The sequence below is a fragment of the Pelmatolapia mariae genome, linkage group LG18, assembly GCF_036321145.2.
Source record: "Pelmatolapia mariae isolate MD_Pm_ZW linkage group LG18, Pm_UMD_F_2, whole genome shotgun sequence".
Classification (NCBI taxonomy): domain Eukaryota; kingdom Metazoa; phylum Chordata; class Actinopteri; order Cichliformes; family Cichlidae; genus Pelmatolapia; species Pelmatolapia mariae.
In genome coordinates this window covers 28,407,028-28,431,647 of record NC_086243.1, presented here as the reverse complement: position 1 = coordinate 28,431,647, position 24,620 = coordinate 28,407,028, and the positions used below count along the sequence as shown (strand labels likewise).

The window sequence follows — 24,620 nt, the reverse complement described above, 5'->3', positions numbered from 1 at the left end:
CGTGACTTTTATAATTTAATTAGTAGATCTATGGAGCATTTTTGTGATGTGTTGTAACCCAGCAGAAAGTAACTATGACATGTCAATATGTTTGGATACAGCTAGAAGAAATCTAACATAATGTGAGCTCTTTTGTGGTGTTATGGTGCAGGGGTTAACACATTTGCCTTACATGCAAAAGATCCCCATTTTAAGACTGGGAGGGTGCACAAACCGAGCCTCAGGGGGGGTCACAAGATAGTATTCCTTTAGGAAAGGCATCCAGGGTCAAACCTGTGCCAAATCAAACATGCAAATCCACTGTGGCGACTAGTTGGGAAATGAGGGAGCAGCTGAAAGTGTCAGCAGCAGTGCTACAAAACCCTGCAGATATTTTAGTCCCGCTGCAGTCCTTCCTTTGTGTTTAGCAGTGATCATGTGGTAAATGTTTGTCTTTTTGCATTATAACTGTTTAGAAGGCCAAACATGTTCATTCATCCTTGACAAGAGACACTTAAAGTGGTGCACACTGCTGTGACAAGTGAAACAAGTCAGATAAAATCTTCAGCAGTTTTTCTTTCTGAAATTCATGGAATAATAAGTAAATGTTTAAATTTCATCATTTTAGTGGACTAAGAATCAAAACCTGCACATTATCTTTATCAGGGACCTAGCTGAAAGGTATGACTTTTTAATGAACCCTTAACACAGGGATCATTTCTCTAAAAGAAAACGCTGCTTTAGTCTTATAAATATGAACCGCTATTTCAAATTAACAAAAACCTCTCATTCAACTTTAAAGCTAAATTCAAGTCACATTTTACGACGTCTTGTTGAGTCAAAAGTAACTAGATTTGATGAAAAGCAGCAGCAGGTGTTCGGTCTCTTGCAGATCAGAACGGAGCAGGACCAAATATTGAAACTCATGGACGGCATCCACTTTAGTGAAAACTGCTCTACCTACGGAGGAGCCAAAGTCATATAGCTTCGTGTTTCTCAGTCTGCTACACGTCTTTCTCCCCTCTGTGAGTTTCCAACCCTTAATAAATTAGATGATCTCACAGAAAACTTCCCCCAAAAGTTCTCTGGGAGACACATGCAGTATAAGAAAATATATATGTCGCTGGATCTCTTCAATTCAACTCAGTTACATTTGATTTAAATTGCACCAAATCACAAAAACTGTTGTCCCAAGGTGCTTGGATCTCACAAAACAACCCTTTCCTGCTGCTTTCTGTGACATCACTAAACCTGATAAGTTTATGGTCTGCCAGTTTCAGGCAACATAACCTCCTAATTATAACAACTATCAGTCAAAAAGGATCAATGGGATGCTTTAAGTCAGGCTCACACATGACCATCACTGCCCACCTAGTTTCACAGTCGCGTGCTCCTGATGTTTGGTTTCAAAAAAGCAAGATGGTGACAGCAAAAATGGTAAAGTCAGTTCAACACTAGACTTCTCTAACTAATGAGTGATGGTACGGTGGATATCTTTTGTATGGAGTCAGGGAAAAATTGGCAGCTCGGCTGAACTGTGGAGCTAAGTCCAGTTTTCTCCATGAGATTATCAGTAATTTAATGACCAGCAATCATGAATGTCAGCGATCCCAAGTTAAACCTTTCTGACCTTTGAGATGGAGTGACTGCCACCGACTGACATACGAGGGGGCGGTAAATACATTATGGGGTTTCCTAGGCAACTGAATCTTGCAACCTTCACTTGGGACCAATCATTAGATGTGGCTTTCAGGCGTTCATCCTCCCACAGGTGAAGGCGATCCTGAAACCTGGCTTACTTTCTGTGAGAGCAATCATGATGTGACTCATTGACTTTTATTTTCAGGAAGTGTGAAATGCAGCAGCACAGGTTAAGCGGACGGTCTTCTTCTCTCGGAGTGCACCGAGGCCTTTCAAGGACAGATTCAGTCTGAAAAACCATGCCGGCTGTTAGAAGGAGTACACGGTGTTCTGTGTCTGAGCAAAGACAATGAAATCTTCAAATAATAAGAGAAAACTTAAACAATCCTCGTGGGCAAACTGAGCCCATTCAGCAGCAAATTAAACAAACCGCAAAAAAGGAAATGTAATTTAAATGATAATGGGTTTAAACGCTGCACCATTTGTATTATAATAATTTCATAAGTTGAAGTAAGAATACAAGGGATTTATAACGAGCAGCTCCTTTTAAAGACTCAAGATGCTTTTCAGTTCTTATAAGTGGGTGATGCAAGTATTGCCACAGCGGGGCAAAAAGGGGGTTGACACTGAGAGTAAAGCAGGAAAAGATGAAAAGGGAGCTTTGCAAAGAGATGGGGGAGGAGGTGGTGTGGCATCAGTATTAATGTTAATGTCAGACTGATCCTACAATACATGTCATGTTGAAAAAGTCACAAATCTGACTCATGAATGCGCTGAAATGCCACTTTGTACCATTTGAAATCATCTCGATTGTGCGCCGTCTTTTCCTTTTTCTGTGTTTTTTTCTCCTTTTTTAATCTTGTAAAGAAGTAGAAAGCGAGGCTCATGTCAGTGCGACCACGGAACAGAACTCAATTATGAGTTTTTCATTGTGTCAGCAGAAAGCGTCTAAAAAGCTGCTCCGTGCTGAGGGAATCCTGATTTCACAGCCGCCCACATGCTCCAGTTCTGTGGAGCTCACACTCCTCTGGCTCCCAGCGGGGGGGCGCGGGGTGAATACCGGATTATTACGTTCACGATGATGCAGGATGTCGGCGAGAGCGTGACAGGCAGGGCGAGAAGGAGGAGATATTTTAATGTAAACTTGTTAAGTCAAGGTGTGAGAGGTGAGAGAAACAGGCGGCGTGAGAGGAGCGAGTGCATTATTTATGTATGAGTGCGCTTATTCAAGCTGAGAGAGAAGCGTCTGTTAATGCTGGTAAACATAATATACGTGACTTAGCCTACTCATTTCCAGCTCTTTATTTCTGTCGTTGGACTCCACTACAGTAGCTTTGTATGATTCACAGTTTACTCTGAGCCTTGCTGCAGTCTTTTAGTTTGACGTCTGTTTGAAACAAGCTGCTTTAGCTCCGCTCCCTTTATGCCAACTTTGGTTTTCTGACTGGCCTGTGTCAGGAACACTAGTTATCATTGGGTCAAACCCACCCCCCACAAACAAACCCTCAACCAGTTTCACAGCAGCTGCCAGCATCTACTTGCAAGCCTCATGGAATACACTTTTTAGTGGTGCCAGCCACTTGCCAACTGGTTTCTAGACCTTTATAAAATAAGAGCAGTTCATTTAACTGACTAGTGTTTCTGGTGGCAACTATCAAAAGCAGCATTAGTTAAGATTCAGGATTCAAGAGTTTTATTGTCAAGACAGCAGTATACACAGTATACAGCGTACCGAAATGCTGTTTATATTTATAAGTATATAAAAGATATATCTCCAAGAGACATAAAACTAGGAATTACAAATAATTAACATGCTAAATTGCGGTAGAATTAAGGGATAAAAAGGTAAGAATTACTAACTATACAATACTATAATGATAACTATACAATACTAACTGTACAATAAACAAAGACAGGACAGAGACTATACAAAGTGGATTGTGCAGTAGGTATTGAATACCAGGTTCAAGTTGTTACCAGGATATTGTAGACGAGAGAGGACAAAGACATGTGCAAGATGCAAAATGTGCAAATATAGTATAGTTTAGATGTGTGCTCAGTAACTATGTGACTGAGTGTGCAAGTAAGCATATTGTTCCCAGGTCTAGTTTGTAGTGGATTTGTGAAAGTTTTTGTTGTTTTTGAGTCTTTTGGTGAGTTTTGTAAGGTGTTTGTAAAGGTGTATGTGTGTATCATTCCTTTGGTGGGAGTGAACTGAGGGCTCTGACTGCTTGGGGGAAGAAGCTCTTGCAGTGTCTGGCCGTTATGGTTTTGATGCTGTGAAACCGTCTGCCAGATGGAAGGAGGGAGAACAGTACACGTGAGGGGTGGAAAGTGTCCTTCACTACGCTGTTCGCACGTTGGATGATGTGTTTGTTGTAGAGTTGGGAGATGGGTGGGAGAGGGCCTCCAATGATCCTCTGTGCTGTCCCCACTATCCGCTGCAGCGAAGGTGCAGTTCCCATACCAGATAGTGACGTAGCAGCAGAGGACGCTCTCGAAACTCCATCCCTGTTATAAACATCCATTCAGGCCCAAACTGAAAAAGGTTCAGATCTTTGGATGAAACAGAACTGGAACATTTTTGGGGGCAGACACTCGAATTTTAACACATTTTCCCCTCGTATTCCTTAATTTCACTACCACCAGCTACAGTGAGAGACCTATAACAGAAAAACAAGGACTTTAGATTTTTATTTAAATATGTTTTTAGTTTATACTGATGGAGAAAACTCTTGAAAACTGAACAAACTTTAACAAAAAACTTCAAACAAAATTCACATATTTGCAGCCATAAGTGGTTGATAATTTTGAGACCCATATTTCTGTTACAGACTTGGGTGTCGTGCAGCTTGTTTCATATACACAGAAATTCAGATGCAGGTCAATTTATGTTTAGTTAAGTCAACACAAAGGTCTGGACTGAAGCTATGGTTGAGCTATTTATGATTTTTGTATGGGGGTGAGGTTTTCCTTACTGAATGAATCATAAATCTGTAAATGAACTGGAGCAATTTCTGTGTTTTGAGTGCTTAAAGTACTAAAAGTGACTGTGGACGTCAACCTTGCAGCTTTCAGCAGCATCACAGCCTAAACTGCTTCATGATTTAGAGTCAGATTTAATCCCAGAGGATTACATCAATCCAGCTGTGTTCAGGGATCAAAGGAGCCCCAAATTAAATTATTTCTCAGCGGAAACAGTGTGAAGTAGGAAGGCAATGGCGAGCGTGGAAAATCCTATTTTACCCCAAGTGTGTGTGTGAGTGTGTGGAGAGAGCGAGAGAAAGGGATCTGTGCTGCATCTGCAGGATTATTGTTTGGCGCCACCTAGCGGTTATGCAGATTTTGTGCAACGACTTTCTCGTGAATGACCAAATGCAAGGCATATTTCTGCTTCTTGAAGATTTGAATATTTGTTTACTAATTTAAACAATCAGCATTTGCACAACAACAGAAGGCTCGAGTCTCAAAATCATTTGGGTTTGACTTGATTTGAAGGGCAAAGATGTGCAGACCAGATAAGAATCCCAGAGAAATATTGAAACATATGTATGCATGTACACGTCTTTTCATCTTATGCAACAAAAGCATTTTAAATGTATTTAATTACTTAAAATATAAACACTTTAAGTGAATAGTGTATCAAATTTGAATCATTTTAATAGCCTGCATTTCAAATGAAGAGTTTTCCTGATGAACACGGGTGGCTTACTTGCCCTAAAGAACAAAAAAAACAAAACAAAACACCCATCTGTAACAACAACAACAACAACAACAACATTTTATGAGAACATACAACCTCGCCGTTGTTTCCAGTAAACATAGAAGGACAAAGGTTCATTTGACTTCACCTTTATTTACCCAGGGTGGAGAAATCCAACGTGCATTTAAAATGTTTCTCGGGAACGCTCTGCTCCTCGCTCACACTGACGCGCACTGTTGCAGATCAGCCGCAGCCGTGGTTTGTTCGTTTTTGAGCAAATACACAGAAATATTTCGAGGTTAGGTGTCTCTCTCTCTCAAGTAACCAGCATCCGACATCAAAACAGGCCGCTGTAAGACTTTTTTACTTCCTCTGCTGTGCTTTCAAAAAAGATGAATAAAAATCTGAAGTTTCACATTAGTGGAAGAAACCTCCATAATCAGGTGGGAGCTGGTGTAAACAGTGCAAGCTTTCACTGCACTGGAAAGATCATTAGATTGGTGTCAGGGGGAGCAGAGCAGATGTTTCAGGTAAATTAAATTCAGTGCTTTCTGGTACCAATTGTTCCTTAAAGAAAATTAAAATCAGACAGTTTGGTTTACTGATATTGCCAGTGACATGCGTTGGTGCTGTGTAATCCTGTGAAGTAAGAGGTTTCTGATATTCACAGTAGTAACTTAAAGGTGCTGTGAAATGCTTTAAATTCATAGTGAAAAGCTTGCCAGTGGCAGTACACTGAAACTGACCACAGTAGCCAGAGGCCGGTTTCAGCCACAGCAACACAGACAAAGCCCAAGTGAGACAAAACCATCAAAGTCACGAGAATGTGTCACAAAAAACGCGAAAGTATATTAAAATTACACAATAAAACTTTCTGACATTGTGTCATGATTACACACTTCCACTGTAATATGTAAACATTTGTTTAAAGGAACAATTCACCCCAAATCACATGAACTTATGTACCAAGCAAAGCAAGCATGCAGCTAGCTACAGTATCATTACTCCAGACAAACACCGGGTGAGTTTCATGTGTTATTCTTTGTACGGGTTTGAATACAGGAGCATTTCAGAGGCAGCGTCTAGTCTGTACGGGATTTTTTTGGGTGGGGAAATTAACGAGATTCTCTGTGCCGTTCTTCTATCTAACATCCTGCCCCTCCTCTTCTGCTCTGTGCAGTGTGAAGAAGAGCCGCTGCATCCATAAACAGTGTGGCTCCAACTCAACGATGCAGATTTGAGTAAAAGGCAAATAAAAAGTTTTACAAACAAAAACTGAAGCACAAACTTTTGTTGGACGGCCGATACCACTTAGTAGATTATTATCAGATAATTGCTTTAAAAACGCTCTAAAAGCACAAATATAGTCTAGAGGTCCAGTTCAGCGACTCCAATTAGCCGAGGTGAGGCCTCGCAGACAGCTGCACATGTTGGCACGTCTGTCAGTCAAAACAGCCACGCCAACTGTAAGTGTTGGCAAACGCGCAGACAGGCGAGTTATGCAAAATTTTACTCACTGAATGTATGAATTTGACTTTTGGGTGAAGTGTCCCTTTAAAACCCTGATTTGGCTGTGTGGAGTGAATTAAGGGTGTAAACGTACACTGAAACCTGTAAATCTATATATTTACTCTAAGTCTCTTGATGTAATTGATCTGCTACATTTACAGTGTCAAAACACATCTCACTGCCACTTGGTGTCAGGCCTCGTGTGAGGACCTCTGTCAGATTTCGGTTGACAAATCTGTAAAACAACAAACAGACAACAAACCAGCATTCACCGACTCAGAGATCAGGGGTTAGAACCACCTGATGAATGGCCAGTTCACCCAAATCACGACAAAGATTTCATGATGGTATGATTTCAGATGTCTGCAGGCAACATAAGTAATGTCTTTTTGTGATTTGAGTGGACTGACCCTTTAAATCTCGGTGAAAATTGCCTTATGTGTCTGGACGGTCCAGCTGGAAACATCAGATCACGTTTGACGGTGAATAAGCTGCATGTACGAACAAATAAAGGTCACGTATCTCTGAAAGAGATGTTATTCACAATAACAGAACTTGAATATTTTAAAGTTGTGAAAACATGAAAGTAAAAAACAAGATTTATTAATTTTCAAGTCTTTGATGCAAATTTCAGCTGACACCTCAGATGCGACTGGACACGGTCCCCTCGCTCATCTTCAAAAAGAACGACTGCAGATTGCACAGCATGCACTTCTTCTTCTTCTTCTTCTTCTTCATCTTGTTGTTACTTTTCTTGTAAACTCCCTGATATTTTCCCTCTTCGTCCTCCTCCTCCTCCACCCATGGTACCCACGCTCCCCTGTGCTGGCTTGGGTTGGCTCGGGGGTCGTCGGGTGGAAAGTAAACCGGTACGGCTGTTTGGTTGTAGTAGGCGAGCCGGGCCAGCAGCTGCTGGACTACATCTGGCCTCTGGTCTGCCAGGTCGTGCCGCTCGTACGGGTCGCCTGTGATGTTGAACAGCCAGATGTTTTTGTGGACGGAGGATTTCTGGTAAAGTATCGAGCGTTCGAGATTCCACCAGCGACCGGGTAGAGAGGTGGGAAGCATCTGGGGATCAATGTTTCAAATATTTGTTATAACAATCAATGTTAAACAGAAAAGTAGAATGAAGCTCTCTGAAGCATGCAGCAGTACCTGTGGGGGGACCCAATCTCCGTGGCCTGGATCACCTGTCAGCAGCTTCCAATCTCCAACTCTGATGGCCGCCTGGACTGAAGTGTCCCACAGCGGCTGTAGTGACTCCAGCCCGAACTGGAGGGTTGGATGGGATTTGGTCAGTGGTATTCCAGGTTGGGATCTGTTCTGGTATGGGAATAATGTCCGCTTGGACTTTGACTTTGAATGTAGTTTGAGCATCTTGGATTTTGGCCGGCTTGACTGTGACAAGTTCTGGTTCTGGGACGTGGTCCTCCTGAATTTTGTTTTCAAACGGGTTTGGATCGGAGGCTGAGATTTAGGACGGGATGTTCCAGACCCTGATGAAGTGCCACCGATCTTTGGATGCGGTCTGTGATTGGGCAGAGGCCGGTCCCAAGTGTGGGCTTTGGTCTTCTTAGCTTTAGGTGGGGGTTTTGATTTTAGGCGAGGCTTGAGCTTCTTTTTGAAGAGAGGCTTAGATTTAGGCTTAGAGGCATGATGGGAAAATGTTTGAGGTTTCTTGGTGGTCTTTGTTTTGAAGGCTAACTTTTGTTTTGGTGGCTTCTTCAGAACCTTCTTCTTCTTCTTCACCTTCTTTAAAACTTTAGTTTTTGAAGTTTTCACTGCCAAATCAAAGAAAACAAAAAGCATCAAGATATATTAAAGATCAATTACCTCTTTTGTGCTCATATTTCTCTCTTTCTCTTCTCTCTGTATTTCCTACAGTAAACAAACATTTTCCACCCCGGTGGTAAATTTAGTGACATGAGACTTATCATTTATTAAAAGATCATCTCCTACCAGTTTGAAAAGGTCACTGAGTTCAGTACATTCAGTTGAGAGTACTTCCTAGTAGTACTTTTATTAAAATGGGCGTAGCACTGTTAAAAAAGTTTAGATTTTGCGCAACAGCATCAGTGTCACTTATAAAGCTAAGTGTCCCAAATCATAAGCAAGTTCAATGTAAGCCTTTTTAATAAAGTAAAAATATATTCCTTGCACGTATGAACTCAAGAGCATCAGTTCAAAATATTTAAGAACAGAACAAAAATGAAAGAAAATGAAACATTTGTTTTTTCAGCATTTTCAACACCAATAAACACCAATAACAACTATTATCCTCAAAGTGTTTTTACATTAATGTAGACTAAAGAGGCGTCCACACTTTAAAAGTAGAATGAGAGGCTCACCCTTCAGCTTTCAGGCCCCTCTTCTGTGGAACCAGCTTTCAGCTTGGAGTCAACTCTACTTTTAAGACTAGGCTTAAAACTTTCCTTTGTGATATAGTTAGGGTTGGATCAGGTGACCCTGAATCCTCCCTTAGTTAGGCTGCAATAGACGTATACTGCGGGGGCTGAGTCGAGGGAGATGGCCGCCCTCTTTGAGCCTGATTCTGACGGATGTTTCTTCCTGTTAAAAGGGAGTTTTTCCTTTCTTTATGGTCTTTACCTCAAAATATACAAAACCTAAAAAAAAACACCTTGAAGTGACCTTTGTAGTCACTTGGTGCTATATAAATAAAACTGAATTTAATTGATTTGTCAGCACAGAAGTCCTGTTATGTTTCCTTGCACTTGTGCGATGTGCTGGATTTTCTCCAGTGTGTCAAAACAGCAATTCTTCGACTTTATTTCATTGTTACGGGAGGTGGAATAAATCTGTGGGATTGCCAATCTGGCTAGGGCGTAAGTCCAGCTGGTGAACCAGGACTGTGTTGACGTGGCTAAAAAACGAATGCGTTTTCAGCACGCTTTGCGACGATAGGTGATGGCCACAGTTCAGGCAGTTTCCCTTAAATGTTTTCCCTCAGATGAATCAGGGCGTTACAGCAGAAGTCCACACTGGGAAATGGATTCTTGAAAAAAGAAGAGCCTGATCCTGGCCTTACTCTTCACCTGACATTACTTTGGGATGTTTCTGGCTTGGAAACTTTACAGGTTTCAGCTGAAAACTGCTCAGCTGTAGCTGTAGATCCAGATCTCATCAATCTCGATTAGTTTGAAACAGAAATTAATGTTTGGTCTTTTTTGAGTTGAGTTTGAGGTCTGAGGTAAAATCCCAGTTAAAGTAGTCAGACTTTCAGGGAGCGATCTAAAAATAGCAGTTGTGAAAAAAGCTGTCAGGAAATTCCTGAGAAGAGGACCTCGAACTGGAAACCAGCCAAATTTATATGAGGAAGACCTGTGATTCCTACGTGCCCATTCCTGGACCTTTTTGTTCACACCTCATTAAAAAAAGTCCTTTATGGACTTTTTTTTGCCCCTGTAGTTACCCGAGTTTTCCTCGTCCTGGTTCTTCTTTTCAATTGGAGATTTGTGCAGAGGGTCGATGTTGTGGAGGATCTCCTTGCGGGGCGACTCCCTCCCTTCACTGATGGCGGGCCAAACATCAAAACCATCCAGGCCCTGGCTCTGAACGGAAGGCAAACACTTCATTTACAGTAAGAGATTACAAAGCAGGGTAATGACGGGTATGCTGCGAAAAATACCAGAAGCAAGACTCATACATTTACTGGACACAAATAAAGAATAAGTAATTTCCTTGTAAAAGGCGCCACTGACTTTCTGAATTACTACACTTCCTGTAGCCAAGAAAGCATTGCGTATCTGCTGGCAGCAATGCAAATCTATCCACAGATCAAGCCAACAAAGCTTTTTGGACACTATACACAGACTGCACAGACTTAGAAATGAAAGTAATTTATATCCGAACAAAAACACAAAGCATGTTTGAGGCCAGTGTTTGGAAATGCTGCACTTATCATAATAGGTCCGGCTGATTTATCCAGATGACAGTAAAAGTAAGGACGCTTTACAGTAGCACTGTTTAGTCTGAGGCCAACACAGAGATGAATATAGGCAGAGCTCTACATTCATCTCTAATAATGACAACGAATAAACTTAATCTGAAATTAGGGGGAGACAGTAAGGGAGCTGAGGGACCAGAGATTGAGCTCTTTGGCAAGATGACTGGAAAAACAGAGATCCTGAACGGGGTGAGTTTACAGTAACAGAAGAGCTCGTATCGGTATCTCTCTCTGTTTTATAGCACAATAAAATGGTCAGTAACACACTCGGAGAGAGTCGTTTTTCCATGCTGCTTAACTTTTATCCTCCCATACTTACTGTCTAAGAAGAAACATCAGAGACAAGTGCGAGAAAGTGCAAGCAAACGGCAAAAGAAGAAGAAAACGCTCCCACAGGTTATTGTTCTGACACAGGCCCACTGACCTGGCTGATGTTTCCTCCGGCCAGGCCCACCAGTGTAGGGAACCAGTCTGTGATGTGCATGAGAGCTTTAGAGACTCGTCTCCTGCGCCTGAGCAGAGGGCTGTGTACGAACCCCACGCCGCGGACTCCACCCTCCCAATATGTACCCTGAAACACAGCCAGCACATTTAATTACATTCTGCTCTCTTCCATTTTGGTTAGCTGAGATGTTTTATATGTTATCTGTAAAACTACTGCAGACGTGTGAAAGGCCTCTGGGTACTTCGGTTGTGAGTCGTCTGCACATCGGTCTTGTTCCTGCACATCCTACAGTTCACATTTGGCATCTGCAGAATTTTAAGGGCCTAGTAAAGAGTTCAGCTCTTTGTTGTGTTCCTCAACCCACCCCTGCACAGCTTTCTTTAGCACCATTTTTACATATATAAAAAAGACTGAATGGGTTAGCAGAACAACAGGACTAAAGAAATGTCAAAGTAGAGCCAGGCACATGTTTTCTGGGTTTTAGCTGGCTCAAAATAGGTCACGGCTGATCCTCATACAGTTAAGAAAAGGAGTCTGCTCCCTGATTTAAAAGAAGTTTGTGTATATTATTGATATTTTTACCCATTTATTAAACAAAATATTTATTTTAAGGTTGAGTGAAATAAACCCCACTTATAAAAGATTCCTTAAAAATCAGTCCTGGTGATTTTCCAACCTGGATTTGCCAACTGTGCCTACTGTAGATACATTTTAGACAGTCATGTGTAACCACATGGTGTGCATTACCAAGGGTGGATTGTGGGACATTAATGGGCGCATGTAAAGCTTTGCAACAGCGGTGATGGCATTTGTTACTGGCGCTCACACAGGGGGACAAGTGGAGAGTTGGAGCAGATCATCCAACCCTAGTCTGCTTAGCACGCTGCTGCATGTCAATGTGTCCCTGCAGGACACCGCAGAGTAAGGAAGAGATCGATGTTGTTCACGCCACCTGCACCTACAAGTGGTTTTACAGTTGTGGATGAATGTTGCTACATTTATAATGTAGGTATTAAATTAAATGATTTAACCAGACTACAGCCATAATAATAGTATCACAAAGCTGATAAAAGGTCATTTATTGTGTTTCCTCATTTAAAACCAATCTCCTGGACTGTAGCTCTTTCATTACATCCCATATTAAGCTTGTCAGACTCATCACGAAATAAAAATCTTAGCAGGGCAATTTCCTAATTGGTCACAGACTGTATATAAAAGATGACTAAGATCCTGATTGTCCATAACCTTAAACTTGCACTGGTTTTAATGGCCACCAGGGGGTGTCTTCTCTAGCTAAAAAAGGCATTACTGACTGTGCCTTATTTTCTGTCACTCTCACATTCAGAACAGCAGTTCACAAAGCAGTTAGAGACGTTATTATGACTATGTGGACTTTTTATGAAGCCTATGCTTCGCCGTGCAGTTATTTTACCTTACGACCTCGCAGCGGCCAGTTGTTCCCGCCTGTGAAAGGCTGAGCGCCGTTGTCGGTGGAGTAGATGATGACGCTGTTTCGGTAGTATCCGTACTTTCTGAGGGCGTAGGTCACGTTTCGGACGGCTTCGTCCACCGTGGAAACCATGCCGGCAAAGTTTCTCCTGGCGACGTTGACCATGTCCCGGAAGGGGTAGATGTAGGACTCTGGAGGATTTAGAGGAGTGTGGACTGCCTGAAGGGAAACGTTACAGGATATTATTACATGTTTTTAAATTCTATCAACCATCCAAAATCAACCGTAAACAACAAACATCTGGGCGGTGTGTTTTGACTTAAAATCTTTGAGTCTGTTTGAACAAACTGTCTCAAAAAAGCCAAACAAACAAACACTTCAATGTGGACTGTGCACTCTCTGAGCGCTCACGTTCAGACATAAACAAACATGACATGCAAACACATCCTGTTGTGAACACTGGCCCCTCTGAACCCCCCCTCCACCCCTTTTTTAAAATTTTTGATTGGCTTTAATGTAACCCATCTTCTAAAGATGTTTAATGTAATGACCTCAGCGCCGTACCTGGAAGGACAGCAGCAGGAAGAGCGGCCTCTCTGCAGGGTCGTGACTCTCCAGGATCTTGCGAGCTCTCTGTGTGAAGAGCGTGGTCGAGTATTTCCCCTCCTGGCCCCACGCTACGCCCTCATCGTCATGGAGATCGTAGCCACACAAGTCTTTGCCGTCACACGATTCATAACTAGACGCAGATGGAGAAATGTGAGTTACTGGAGTAAACACAGTAAAAAGACAGAGAGCAATCATGAAAACAGGTAATAATAATAGTTGTGATTTACCTGTAGTAGTCCACACTTCCGGTTAACGAACCAAAGAAAGTGTCAAAACCTTTTCTGGTGGGCAGACACGCTTTCCTAAAGGAAAAAATGATTACTGATTACAGATGTTTGGAGGGTTTGTAATACAAGCCTGACACCCCAACAACCAGCCTAGCAATGTGGACCATTTTATAGAAGAAATGATCACAAATGATGGCCGATGACTTTAAACGTCTGAAACAGCAAAAAAAATGTCAAGAACCTGATAACTGCTGTTCCCTTTTACTTGATATCTGTCCACTAACTCCAGTAAGTGAGATCATTCAGTGCTCTCTAGCTTCAATAGCCATGTTTCTTTCTCTTCATGCTGTCTGTTGTACAGAATAAGCACAGTAGGGAGTGGACAGCACTATGCCAACTCAGTTCAACCGTAGGAGAGTTTAAAGCTCCAGCGAACTGTAGAATAAAGACCGATTGTGTTGTCTGGCAAGTTTCAGCCTGTGGCCTTCTTCCGGCTGATTATAAAAACATATTACAGATAACATTTTAAACAGTAGAACATTTCTATTGGACACGCCCTCAGATCATTTCAGATCTCAGGTCATTTCTTGTAGGCGCCTCACTGCGTTATATGTAGACATATATGATTGATTGATTTGTACTGTTTCCACGCTACACTGATCATATCTTAAAACGCGTCACTCAAAAAATGCATCACCATACACACTTTTAATTTTAAAAAATTATTGGTTTTACTGAGCGGTCTTTATACATGTAAAATTGCTAACAGCAATAGTTAGCTATTAATATATATTGGTTAACTAAACCGTTTTAGGTTCTGACTAATAAAAATGAACCCCCACTGCTTATGACCACTGTGGGGTCCAGCTGTGAAACCTTTGATTTAAACACCAAATTTGGTCCAACAACTCCTGTAAATTTCCATAACTTATAATGATACATACTTCTGCTTGTCATAGCAGGAAAAGCGCAGGTGCAGTCAACAGTTACAAAAACGACTCTATTATGATGAGTCCAAGTAAACCATAATTGTGAGCCAGCATGCATAATACCAAAGCCCTGAAACTTTTAGCCAGGTGTGTGGAGACAGAAAGGTAGGCAGGGACTGGTCTCTTTTTTAAAAACACAGTGTGTCACAGCTGAGATAAACAGAAAGACCGTCCTGCGTCATCTCATATTTTAACTAGTCATGAAAAAAAAGCAGAGTATCTTTTAGTTCTACGTTTTTAAGAATGTGGACATAATTAAAAAAATCATCTTGTCCTTAGCACTTTTTAAAATCCGGTAAATTCAAAGTCAGCTGAACAACACCACATAACATACTACACCATGTTATTAATTATTTACAAGAAACAAAGTCAAATTGCAGAAGTAGTGTGTGAAAACCTAAGTGCACCCTTACTGCTTCCATAAGAATCCATTGGTCCACAAATCCCAGCAAATTCGCTTTAAGGTGCAGAAACCCCAACAGTTACATCTCAGACTCTACAGGCCTCAGTTAGCATGTTATATGTTAAAGTAAATGAGAGTACAATTAGAAAAAGACTGAAAAAGTATGGCTTGTTTGGGGTGCAAGGATAAGGTCTCTTCTCTCTAAAAGGAACATGGCAGCACTGCTTAGGTTTGCAAAGCTGCATCTGAACAAACCACAAGACTTCTGGAACAATGTTGTTTAGACAGACAAGACCAAAGTGTAGATGTTTGGTCATTTTGCAGAGCATCACATTTGGTAAAACCAAACACAGCACATCAGCACAAATATCTCATATCAGCTGTCGACCATAGTGGTGGGGGGTGATGATTTGGGTTGCTCAGAGGACCTAAGCAGCTTGCAGTCATTGAGTTTACCACGACCCCCTCTGTGTACCAAAGTATTGTGGAGTCAGATGTGAGGCCATTTCTTCGACTGCTAAAGCTCGGCCCAAATTGTGTCACACAAAAGGACAGCGATCAAAAGCACGGCAGCAAGTCTACAACAGAATAGCTAAAAAAGATGCTGCCATGGCCCAGTCAAAGTCCAGACCCCAGTCCAATAGAAATGCCAAGGCATTGTCATGGCAGCGGTACATAAACAAATGCCAGCAAACCGCAACGGACTGAAGCACTCCTGTAAAGAAGAGTGGGCCAAGATTCCTTCACGATGATGTGAGAAACTGATAAAGTCATACGGAAAAAGATTAATTCAAGTTAAGTAGTCCAGCTACTGAATCATGACTGCATTACTGTTTCTTCACCATCTTTGTGTCAGCAGACTTTTCACCAAACAATATTTCTCCAAGTTACACTGAAGGCTCCCTCTCACCTGTAGAAACCCAGGTGCCACTTGCCAACCATATGTGTGGCGTAGCCGGCCTCGCGAAGCCTCTCAGGCAGAGTGTCCATGTGCGAGGGCAGACAGCTGGGCTGTCTGGGTCTGATAATGGAGTGCTGTAATCCCGTGTGGATCTGATATCTGGAAGAAAGAAAAAAGGAGCTGTTAGTGGGTTTGTAACAGGCAAGCCGCTCAGGCAGGAGCTTCCGTTTGGCCTCAGAGAAGACGCGGGGAGCTCATTATTAATCCTGGCTGCAGTTCAGGGCCTAATCAATAAACTCATTATTCAAAGCAGCTACCTCATTTGAAACAGGAGCTTCACATGCAGCTATTTCCTCCTCATTTCACACATTTAAAGCCCTCTCTAATTCTTTAACGTGATTCTTGTGCTTCTCTAACATGTGAATTTAACTGCTTAGAGTGAATAATATCCTAAAAAATGAGATTCTTGTAAATAAATGACCCACAATTTAATGTGTTGATTTAAAACTGGCTTAATATGAGTGTGGATTAAAACAATTGGCAGTGAATGAAAAACCGCTTGTTGGAGTTTCAAAATCCAACAGAAAACAGATGCCTTCAAGAAAGAGATTATTATTGGTTCTACTAGACGTTTCTTCCCGTTAAAAGGGAGTTTTTCCTTCCCACTGTCGCCAAAGCGCTTGCTGAAAAGGGGTCATATGATTGTTGGTATTTTCTCTGTTTTATTTTAAGGCAACTCTTGTTGTGATTTGCTGCTGTACAAAGAATATTTCACTGAATTGTGCTATCAAAAAGCATTCAATCTATAATGCCCCCTGTGAGCTGTGATATACTTGAAATGAAATGTCAAGCTACAGATGTGGTGAAAATGCAATTAGAACAATTTGTGTAAAGGGGGAGTTATTGCCCACAACAAATAACAACTGCTGGCTAATAACCGAGCACAAATCCTAAAGGAAAACCTGACGCAACAAGCACAGCTGGAAGAAAAATGGAAAAAATGCCAAGACTCAAAGCGCTGACGCGAGAGCAAAGCTTCAAATTAACCCATCAACAGGGTAGTTTAAGTTCTGGAAAGAATGTGGATACACTTCAAACACTTTTTAATGTGGTAATGGCTTAATGTTGTAAATCTCTTACCATTAAAATGGAACAATCTGACAGTACATCCAGACAAATAAGACCAGAGGATATGAATTATAGCAGTTACACGCTATAAATTAATTAATGAGTCAATATTCGGACGGCTTTGATAATAAGATAATGATTTAAGATCTTTTTAAGTGTTTTTTTTTAAATACTGAAACAAAGTGAAAACAATATGTATTGGTGTACATGAGACAGTTTATTAAGAGACTGGGCTAAATGTTGTCAAAATTTAATGTAAAGACTTCCAATATTTACTGTAGGAGGTCGGTAAAGGTGTGTTTGTACCTGCCGGTGATGAGCTGACTGCGTGACGGCGTGCAGATCGGCTGAACGTAGTAGTTTTCCAATTTCACGCCCTCTGCTGCCAGTTTGTCCAGAGTGGGAGTCTTGATGGTCGGGTTGTGGTAACCGATATCATTAAAACCCTGTAAAAGATTCATGATTGCATCAAAGACTTTGTGTTTTAGAATGTCACTTTAATTTGCCAAATACATACTCTGGTTCCTGTACTATACTGTAAGGAAGTAATGGGTCCAGGTGTGTGCAGCCTGCCTTTCCTTGTGTTTGTTTTGTCTGTATTTTTTAATGGTACAGTTTTGTTTGTGAGCTGGAAACAGTGTTGCAACAGTTCCAGAGAAGCTCTATCAGAAGCATGCTTCATTACTCAGCCCCACAGTGGTTGGTTTTTAAGGCTTGTGAGTCATTTTAAGATGCTAGGTCCTGTTACAATACTGTAGGAAACAATACTTTTTGCTTCTTGAGACACTTAACACTGACCTATAAATCATTTAACCATCAAAAACAGCACATAACTCAAGGGATGAACCAGTGTTGTGTCTGCACATAACAGACCACTTTAGAAAACAACCTGTTTTAAATCCTAGCTTTAGGCACTTTCTTTCTAATAGCCTGTCCCAAAACACATCATTTGTTCCCATTTCGTTAGCCGAATGTTTGAAAAACATTTTTGGACCAGCAAGGACATTCTCACAGCGCCATTAGCCAAAAACTTGGCACATCGCGCCATGGTGTGCAATGTGAGCTTAAAAAAAACAAGGTAACATGAGAAGTGGAGAACAAAATAAGAAATGAATTCAGAATTTAAAAATTTAGTTTCAAATTGTCATCAGTATGAAGCAGGTCAGGAGAGATGTGAACAGCAGGTGTCTACACAATACACAATGCAACACTATCAGTGACGGATTGGCCTCCCCAGAGCCCAGACCTCAACTTTAATGAAGCAGTGTGGGATAATCTCGACAGATTGCAGAGCCAAAGGCAGCCAACATCCAAAGAAGAAGGCTGGAGAACTTTTCCTGAAGACTACTCGCCTAAGAGAGCTCAGGCTGTGTTGAAGAATGAAGATGGTGATGTCAAATATTGACTTCAAGCTCATCAGATTTGTAGAAACTCTGTTTTTGCCTTACAGACTGTATTTGAGGCTGCATTTCCATGTTTGCACCTTTCAATAAATTGCTGCATTTATTTCCCATTTTCGTACCAACATTTAAAGAAATTTTGTGTGGCTCAAGACTTATGCACAGCTCTGCACATAAAATGGTTTGTAATAAACTTGATCTAGCTGTTAAGTTGGTCTTAGTAAGGACCAGTCTGCAAAAGCGCAGTCTTAACTTCACCTGGCCTCACCGATGACATGATGGTTGCTTCCTAGCAGCCTGCGCTGTCTTGGTAATGTAGCATTTCTGATTTGCAGCAATTATACAAAATCAAAGCTAAGCTAACAAAAAGTCAATTTCACCAACAGTGTAATGAGAAAATTAACAGAGGTGTACAGACAGCAGCAAAACATTTGGTTGCTAAGCAGTCTAAATGTGATCTAAACAAGAAATCACAGGAAAAACTGAAAACAAAACAAACTAATAAAAAACAGTGGAACGACCGCCTTTCCAGAGACATCTCAAAATCAGCTGCTCGTCAAGAGTAGTATTTTATGTAGGAAGTAGAAGGTTAAGCTGTGTAACTTTTAGGCTGGACCCGTGTATGTCTTACAGTTTCTATGAGAGGATCTGCGTGGTTTTAAGTAAGCGTGACGGGACCTGTGGATTCATGTGTATGTCACTGCCAAAACGCTGCAGCTGTCACCGGGTCTGTGGGTTGCTCTTTGTTCTGTGTGTGGTAATCTTGATCCTTAAGCTGAGCTGCTGCGTGGCGAAAACGAAGAAGTTGAACCATACCAAGTACTTAGAAACAATAAAAACTGACCACTGTGCGTGCTTCTAATATGTGTATAAACTTTCAATCAATCTGACTTACGCATAGTGTCCTCACTGTTTGTTGGTTTTTTGGGAGGACTGCATGCAAGCACTTAGCCACACACAGTCTTCAATGACACTGCTGTGCAACATACTGAGTTTAAAAAAGCACAACAGGAGTGTGTCTCTGTGGTACCTGCAGCTATCGGCGTCCACGGCTAAAAATAATCCCCAGTTCAAAACAACAACTTATGACCGACTAACCTGAAATCCAGGGTTCTGGTCTTGATTCCAAAGTTGTGAATATCTTGTCTGTAACATCTGTTTTCATGCGGTGGATACGTGAAACCATATTTGAGACGGACTTGCCAAATTGAAATTCAGGTTTAAATCAGAGAGGTTATACTCAGAGAGGCGTTAAGTCCTCCTATGCTGCTCTCATGCATGCTGTTTAATTCATTTCACTGCTTATAAACCAGATTTTTCAGCTACTTTCACACATATGGTTGTAAATGTTTTGGGAATGATTTGATTACTATCCCCAATAATATATATTTATGCAAATACTATGGTGTGTTTCCTTGTTTCAGTGGCACCGTCCAAGCATTTTGATTCAAGAAAACGCACTCACACGACTCTCACACACACCTGATCGTCGGTGAGGATGAATACGATGTGCGGCTGGTTCTTCTTCTTCTGCGCCGTCTCGTCAGTCTGCTGCTGTATCTGGTTGTTCGGGGGCCGATGAGCCGACAGGCAGTCGAGGGTGAGCAAAACACTCAGCGCAGTCAGAGCCGCAGCTGCAGCAGCAGGGGCAGCCTGCATCCTTACAGCAGGAGCTCTGCGGAAAAGAATGACAACAAGAATATAACAATACGGCGACAACTTCTACGAACAAAACACCAGGGAAGAGTAGCTCAAAAATGTTAGACTCAGCACAAATTCACACAAGCCTGCCATCAGTGGGGTGACTGACTGTAGATCACGAAACCACATTTGAGACAGACTTGCCAACTTGGCTGCAAATGTGATCTGAAACACTTCCATCTGGTGGACAGAGAGCTGAAACTCTGAGGAGGGCTTTCAGCTATTTACAATCTCTGGAACTGAGTAGCATGAATAAAAAAAAATAAAGAAAAACGATTAGAATATTACCCGGAACCGAGAGAGAGCAGAAACAGGGCGTTTGGAAGTGTTGGAAGAGGGCTTTACATACTTTTCTTTGATCATTTACTGATTTATTTCACATTTTACACCCTAGGAGTGTCAAACGGGGATAAACTCCTCTGTCACTGGGGATATGGTGTTATAACAGCTGGATGATAACGGTCGCGCTTAGGAATGCACCGATGCTTGGAGCACGTTACACGCTTTCTAATGTCACGTATCAGACCTTTCCAGCAAACTCCGGTTAGTGTTTCTCAGATGGTCACAAAGAAAAACTGCCCGAATTAATTCTAATACTTGAAATGCATGGCTATCACAGTCCTGTGTTTGCACTGCTGTATTTCCTCAGTGCAGCCAGATTTTCATGTTCATGTAAACTTCTACACCCCTCTTTTAGTTTAAACCGCTTTTTCAGGAAGTAATCAGGATAAAACCTAACTGATGCCCCGATGGTCCAGAGACAACAGAGAGTATGTAAGGCAAGTTGATTGGTCAGCAGCTGACGGTGTTTCCAAAACCGCACCCACGCCTTCACCCGTAAAACAATCTGAATAAAGTGAACCCTCACTGACTTCTAACTTTTGTTGCTGTCAGTGTTTTCACATTATACGGTGTGATATTAGTGAAAGAAAGACATATTTCTCTGTAGCGTGGGAAACACAGCATGTACATCAGGAGTCAGATTTACGGCCAAAAAGGGATGCAAATGAGTGAGTCTCTCTGTACTTTAATCACAATCTACACCTTCATTAGTTTTATCCCACCACTAAGACGAGCCATCTTTCCACCTTTTACATCGTGACAGAAAAGCTGATGCTTGTTTCATTTGCAACGATCTTAAAATGCAGCAGATTTCATGTAAATGTTGCTCCATGCTCTCAGCATGAATAACTGCAGACAGTACTCCACTACATTTAATCAAAAACTTCACTTGCTTTTCATTTCTCTCAAACCGGTCGCAGCAGATGGCCGCCCCTCCCTGAGCCTGGTTCTGCTGGAGGTTTCTTCCTGTTAAAAGGGAGGTTTTCCTTCCCACTGTTGCCAAAGTGCTTGCTCATAGAGGGGGTCATATGATTGTTGGGTTTTTCTCTGTATGTATTATTGCAGGGTCTACCTTACAATATAAAGTGCTTTGAGGTGACTGTTGTTGTGATTTGGTGCTGTATAAATAAAGTTGAATTTTCAGATTTAAATCTAAATCTAAATTGAGTAATAACATATGTGATGCTATTATGGATCATAAGGTATATAAAGTACACAGGATTTCCCTGCATATAAAACTTTTTGGTGCTCACCTAAACAATATTTTGGCCTTCCGCTAATAAACATATACATTTTTGCTTACCGAATGCTGAAACACAGCAAGAAAATGCACATACCGGTTTTAAGTAAGGTAAAATAGACTCACTTTATTAAATAAATGCAGACCAATCATGTTTGCGTGCATATTTACACCCTCAACTTCCCACCAGAGCCAGAAAAAACATGATACAGACATGAAAACTAGCTTGTTTACGCGGGCCAGTGAAGGTCTGAGCTGCAGACGGGGGAACCAGTGGGTAAAATGTTATTTTGTAACCTGGTGACAATTTAATTATAAACTCTGAGCACATCAGAGCTGATAAAGCTGAAAAAAGCCTGACTGACCAACATCTTTTAACAATAATTTCTTTTTTTTAAAACAAGCCCGCCTTCTTGGCTGGAAAATGGCTTATTGTGAAATACTTGACCACATTCATGGAGTTACTAACATATTTTAGAACTATGTGTGCCATGTTTCTCTTCAACTGTCCGATGTGTAGCCCATTGTTAACTTTATCTTGGTGAGTGCGTCTCTCTGCTGGCTCACACTGAGGGCTGCTGTCAGTCTTGACTGATCTGATGAGTGAGTCACTTGTTAATAGATGTGTAAAATAACCTTTACAAGGTCCGAATGCTCTTTGATACTTCCTCGAATTGCCAGTGTTTAAACAATATTAAATTATCCATGACATTAAATAGTAACAAGGTTCAAAAAGGATCTTTTTAAACTCTCTAATCTTTATTTTCTCAAAGCAAACTGTAACCAAGCGCTCTTTAAGAGGAAGGGTAACCTCAGACTGTTTTATCTGTATCATCTACGACATGTTTATTAACTTGAAAGCCAAGAAGACCATGTAATGTTGATTTTATATGTAAGCTGACGAAAAGCAGCTGTCTCAGCTTGATTGTAGAGTACTGGTTTCCAACTACTGGTGAGATACAGGTACTCATGGGAAAAGAAGCAGAGTAGTCTGAGTGACTCCTTTCCTGCCTTGAGTGTCTTAGTTCAGAAGCTCTGACTAACCTTATATAGCCTAGTTTTGCTTTGATGGAGTTAGTATATATTTAAATGCAGTATTTATCAGAAATAATGATAATAAAACTGTAATAATACAATATTAAGTCTGGTATCAGAGTATATCCAGGTCGAGATAACTCAAGTCGGCATCGTTCATCTTCTCCTCACCTCTGCTGTGTTATTTCAAAGCCAGGCCTGAATCAATACCTCGATACAAGGATCAATGGGAGTGAACGGCTCTTCTCCCCCCTCCTCTTCTCTCTCCTTCTTCTTCCTCTTCAGTTCATTCCTCACCCTTCGGCTTCTTCTTCAGCTCGGAGAAAGCCTGGTTTGCAGAAAAGTTTGCAAAAGACGCCGCATGTCCTTTGAGTTTCCACCAGAGCCTCCTTCCTCCAGTCTGAAGAGTGCCTTCTCTCCCCGCAGATGAAATACGAGCGAAGGACAGCCGCACACAAACGCGCTCCCACCTCCGGCCTGACCCGCCAAAATAAAATACGCTCGACTCACCGTTCGACACCGTTCGTGTCCGTGACCGAGTCATTTTAAACTGCTGCTGTGAATGAAATGAAAACTCCTCCAGTTACCATAGTGACCACTGCAGGGCCGTAAAGGAACTGTGATAACGTCAACAGGCTGAACAACAGGAGTATTTCACGTGTAAACTGTCACAATAAAGCATTATTAATGAAATACAACTCTGATATCACTGATAAACAGTGAATTAACTTCCTGTCCTGCAATCAGCATTTTCATTGGGGACTCTTTTGCCTCTAGTAGGCAGTATATAATAATTAAGTCATATGGTGAGGTGTATTTTGACCTAAATTTAGCTAAATACTACAGATTCTGAATTCAAATCTTTAAATAAAACAAACAAACAAACAAAAAAAACTTATTTAGTCGGTAGACGTTATAAAGGAGTTTTATCGGAGTTGTTTGTTGATGTATGGCATTTTTATGTCCCAGTGACGAATTGAATTTCATTTTATTTAGATAATAATAATATATATATATTTTTTTAAAACCCGCCTAAAGGCTGTTCAGCTGCAGAATAACAGGACTTCAAGGACTGCTCCAGATGAAATATTTGCTAAAAACAAACAAACAAAGAAACAAACAAAAACAGTCTTCGTTAAGAGCGCTCGTTAAGTTCTGTATTAATTTGGAAATTTCCCTGCTTAACATCCGCTCCTCTTGACTTTATTTCTGTAACTTAACGCTTATGGAAACCGGTAATAAAGCCGCAATAAATGCCGTTTCTTTCAACTGCGTTAAGTCTCATTAACGTGTTTCTTGTAGTGTCAATACTGACACCGTCACTTTGTTCGTGTCTCCGGGAATAAAGGCAGGACTTCAGCCGAGCAGCCTGCCTGCAGGCTGGACTGTTAAACAGGCAAAATGAGTCCGCTGGCACTCGCAGGAAGCCTGGAATTTCTTTTAGGGCAACATGCTGTAGAAATGCAAAATAAGGATCAAGTGATCCCAAAATATTCAGGATGAGGCAGGAAAATATGCCAGACTAAAAAAAAAAATACCAGCTCCATTCAACCCTTATTAAAAATCAGAAAAAAATGGATAATACCAAAAATCTAAAGACCACATGTGCAGACAAATATGAGAAAGGTGGCATTTAGAAGTCTATGTCCTAGATGGAGTCTGTTATTTCTAAATGTACCTACATTGTAGACAGTGGGTCTTACAAAACAAGAACACATGTCATCAGTATGTCTTCATAGTGCTGAGTTGCTCGTTTTAATCTTTGTTTCCAGCTTTGGATTGTTACATTTGGAAACGGTTTTCATTTAAAACGCTCAATTACTTTATTATATAACTGAGACGTTTGTTTGATTTAAATTCAAACCTGGCAAAGTTTTGTAGAGAAGGTTGTTCAGATGTTTTGCTGTGATGTCTTTAGATATTAGACTTTACACTCATCCATAGAGACAATAAG

The 24,620-nt window shown here is 41.2% G+C and overlaps 1 protein-coding gene across 2 annotated transcripts; it reads right to left on the bottom strand.

The window, feature by feature from the left end:
* Positions 1 to 4,377: 4,377 nt before the first annotated feature.
* Positions 4,378 to 23,057, bottom strand: LOC134617470 (arylsulfatase I-like). Of its 2 annotated transcripts, none has more exons than XM_063462720.1 (11): positions 22,838 to 23,057; positions 19,831 to 20,023; positions 17,255 to 17,394; positions 15,830 to 15,979; positions 13,528 to 13,602; positions 13,256 to 13,430; positions 12,674 to 12,910; positions 11,221 to 11,367; positions 10,263 to 10,401; positions 7,988 to 8,613; positions 4,378 to 7,900 (listed from the first exon to the last, which is right to left on the bottom strand). In XM_063462720.1, the coding sequence occupies exons 2-11, from the start codon at positions 20,005 to 20,007 to the stop codon at positions 7,475 to 7,477; spliced, it is 2,292 nt and encodes a 763-aa protein (XP_063318790.1). In that variant the 5' UTR covers positions 20,008 to 20,023; positions 22,838 to 23,057; the 3' UTR covers positions 4,378 to 7,474. The 2 variants fall into 2 exon arrangements, with proteins under 2 accessions (XP_063318790.1, XP_063318789.1); XM_063462719.1 differs by having other exon boundaries at positions 22,877 to 23,057.
* Positions 23,058 to 24,620: the final 1,563 nt, after the last annotated feature.

Bases quoted from the DNA above. Each gene is read 5' to 3' on its own strand.
- LOC134617470 (XM_063462720.1), bottom strand. From the start codon at position 20,007: ATGCAGGCTGCCCCTGCTGCTGCAGCTGCGGCTCTGACTGCGCTGAGT. The intron at 13,603-15,829 runs GTGAGAGGGAGC...TTTTTCCTTTAG, and splicing joins TGGCACCTGGGTTTCTACAG to GAAAGCGTGTCTGCCCACCA. The intron at 11,368-12,673 runs GTAAAATAACTG...GCTGTGTTTCAG, and splicing joins GGCCGCTGCGAGGTCGTAAG to GGTACATATTGGGAGGGTGG.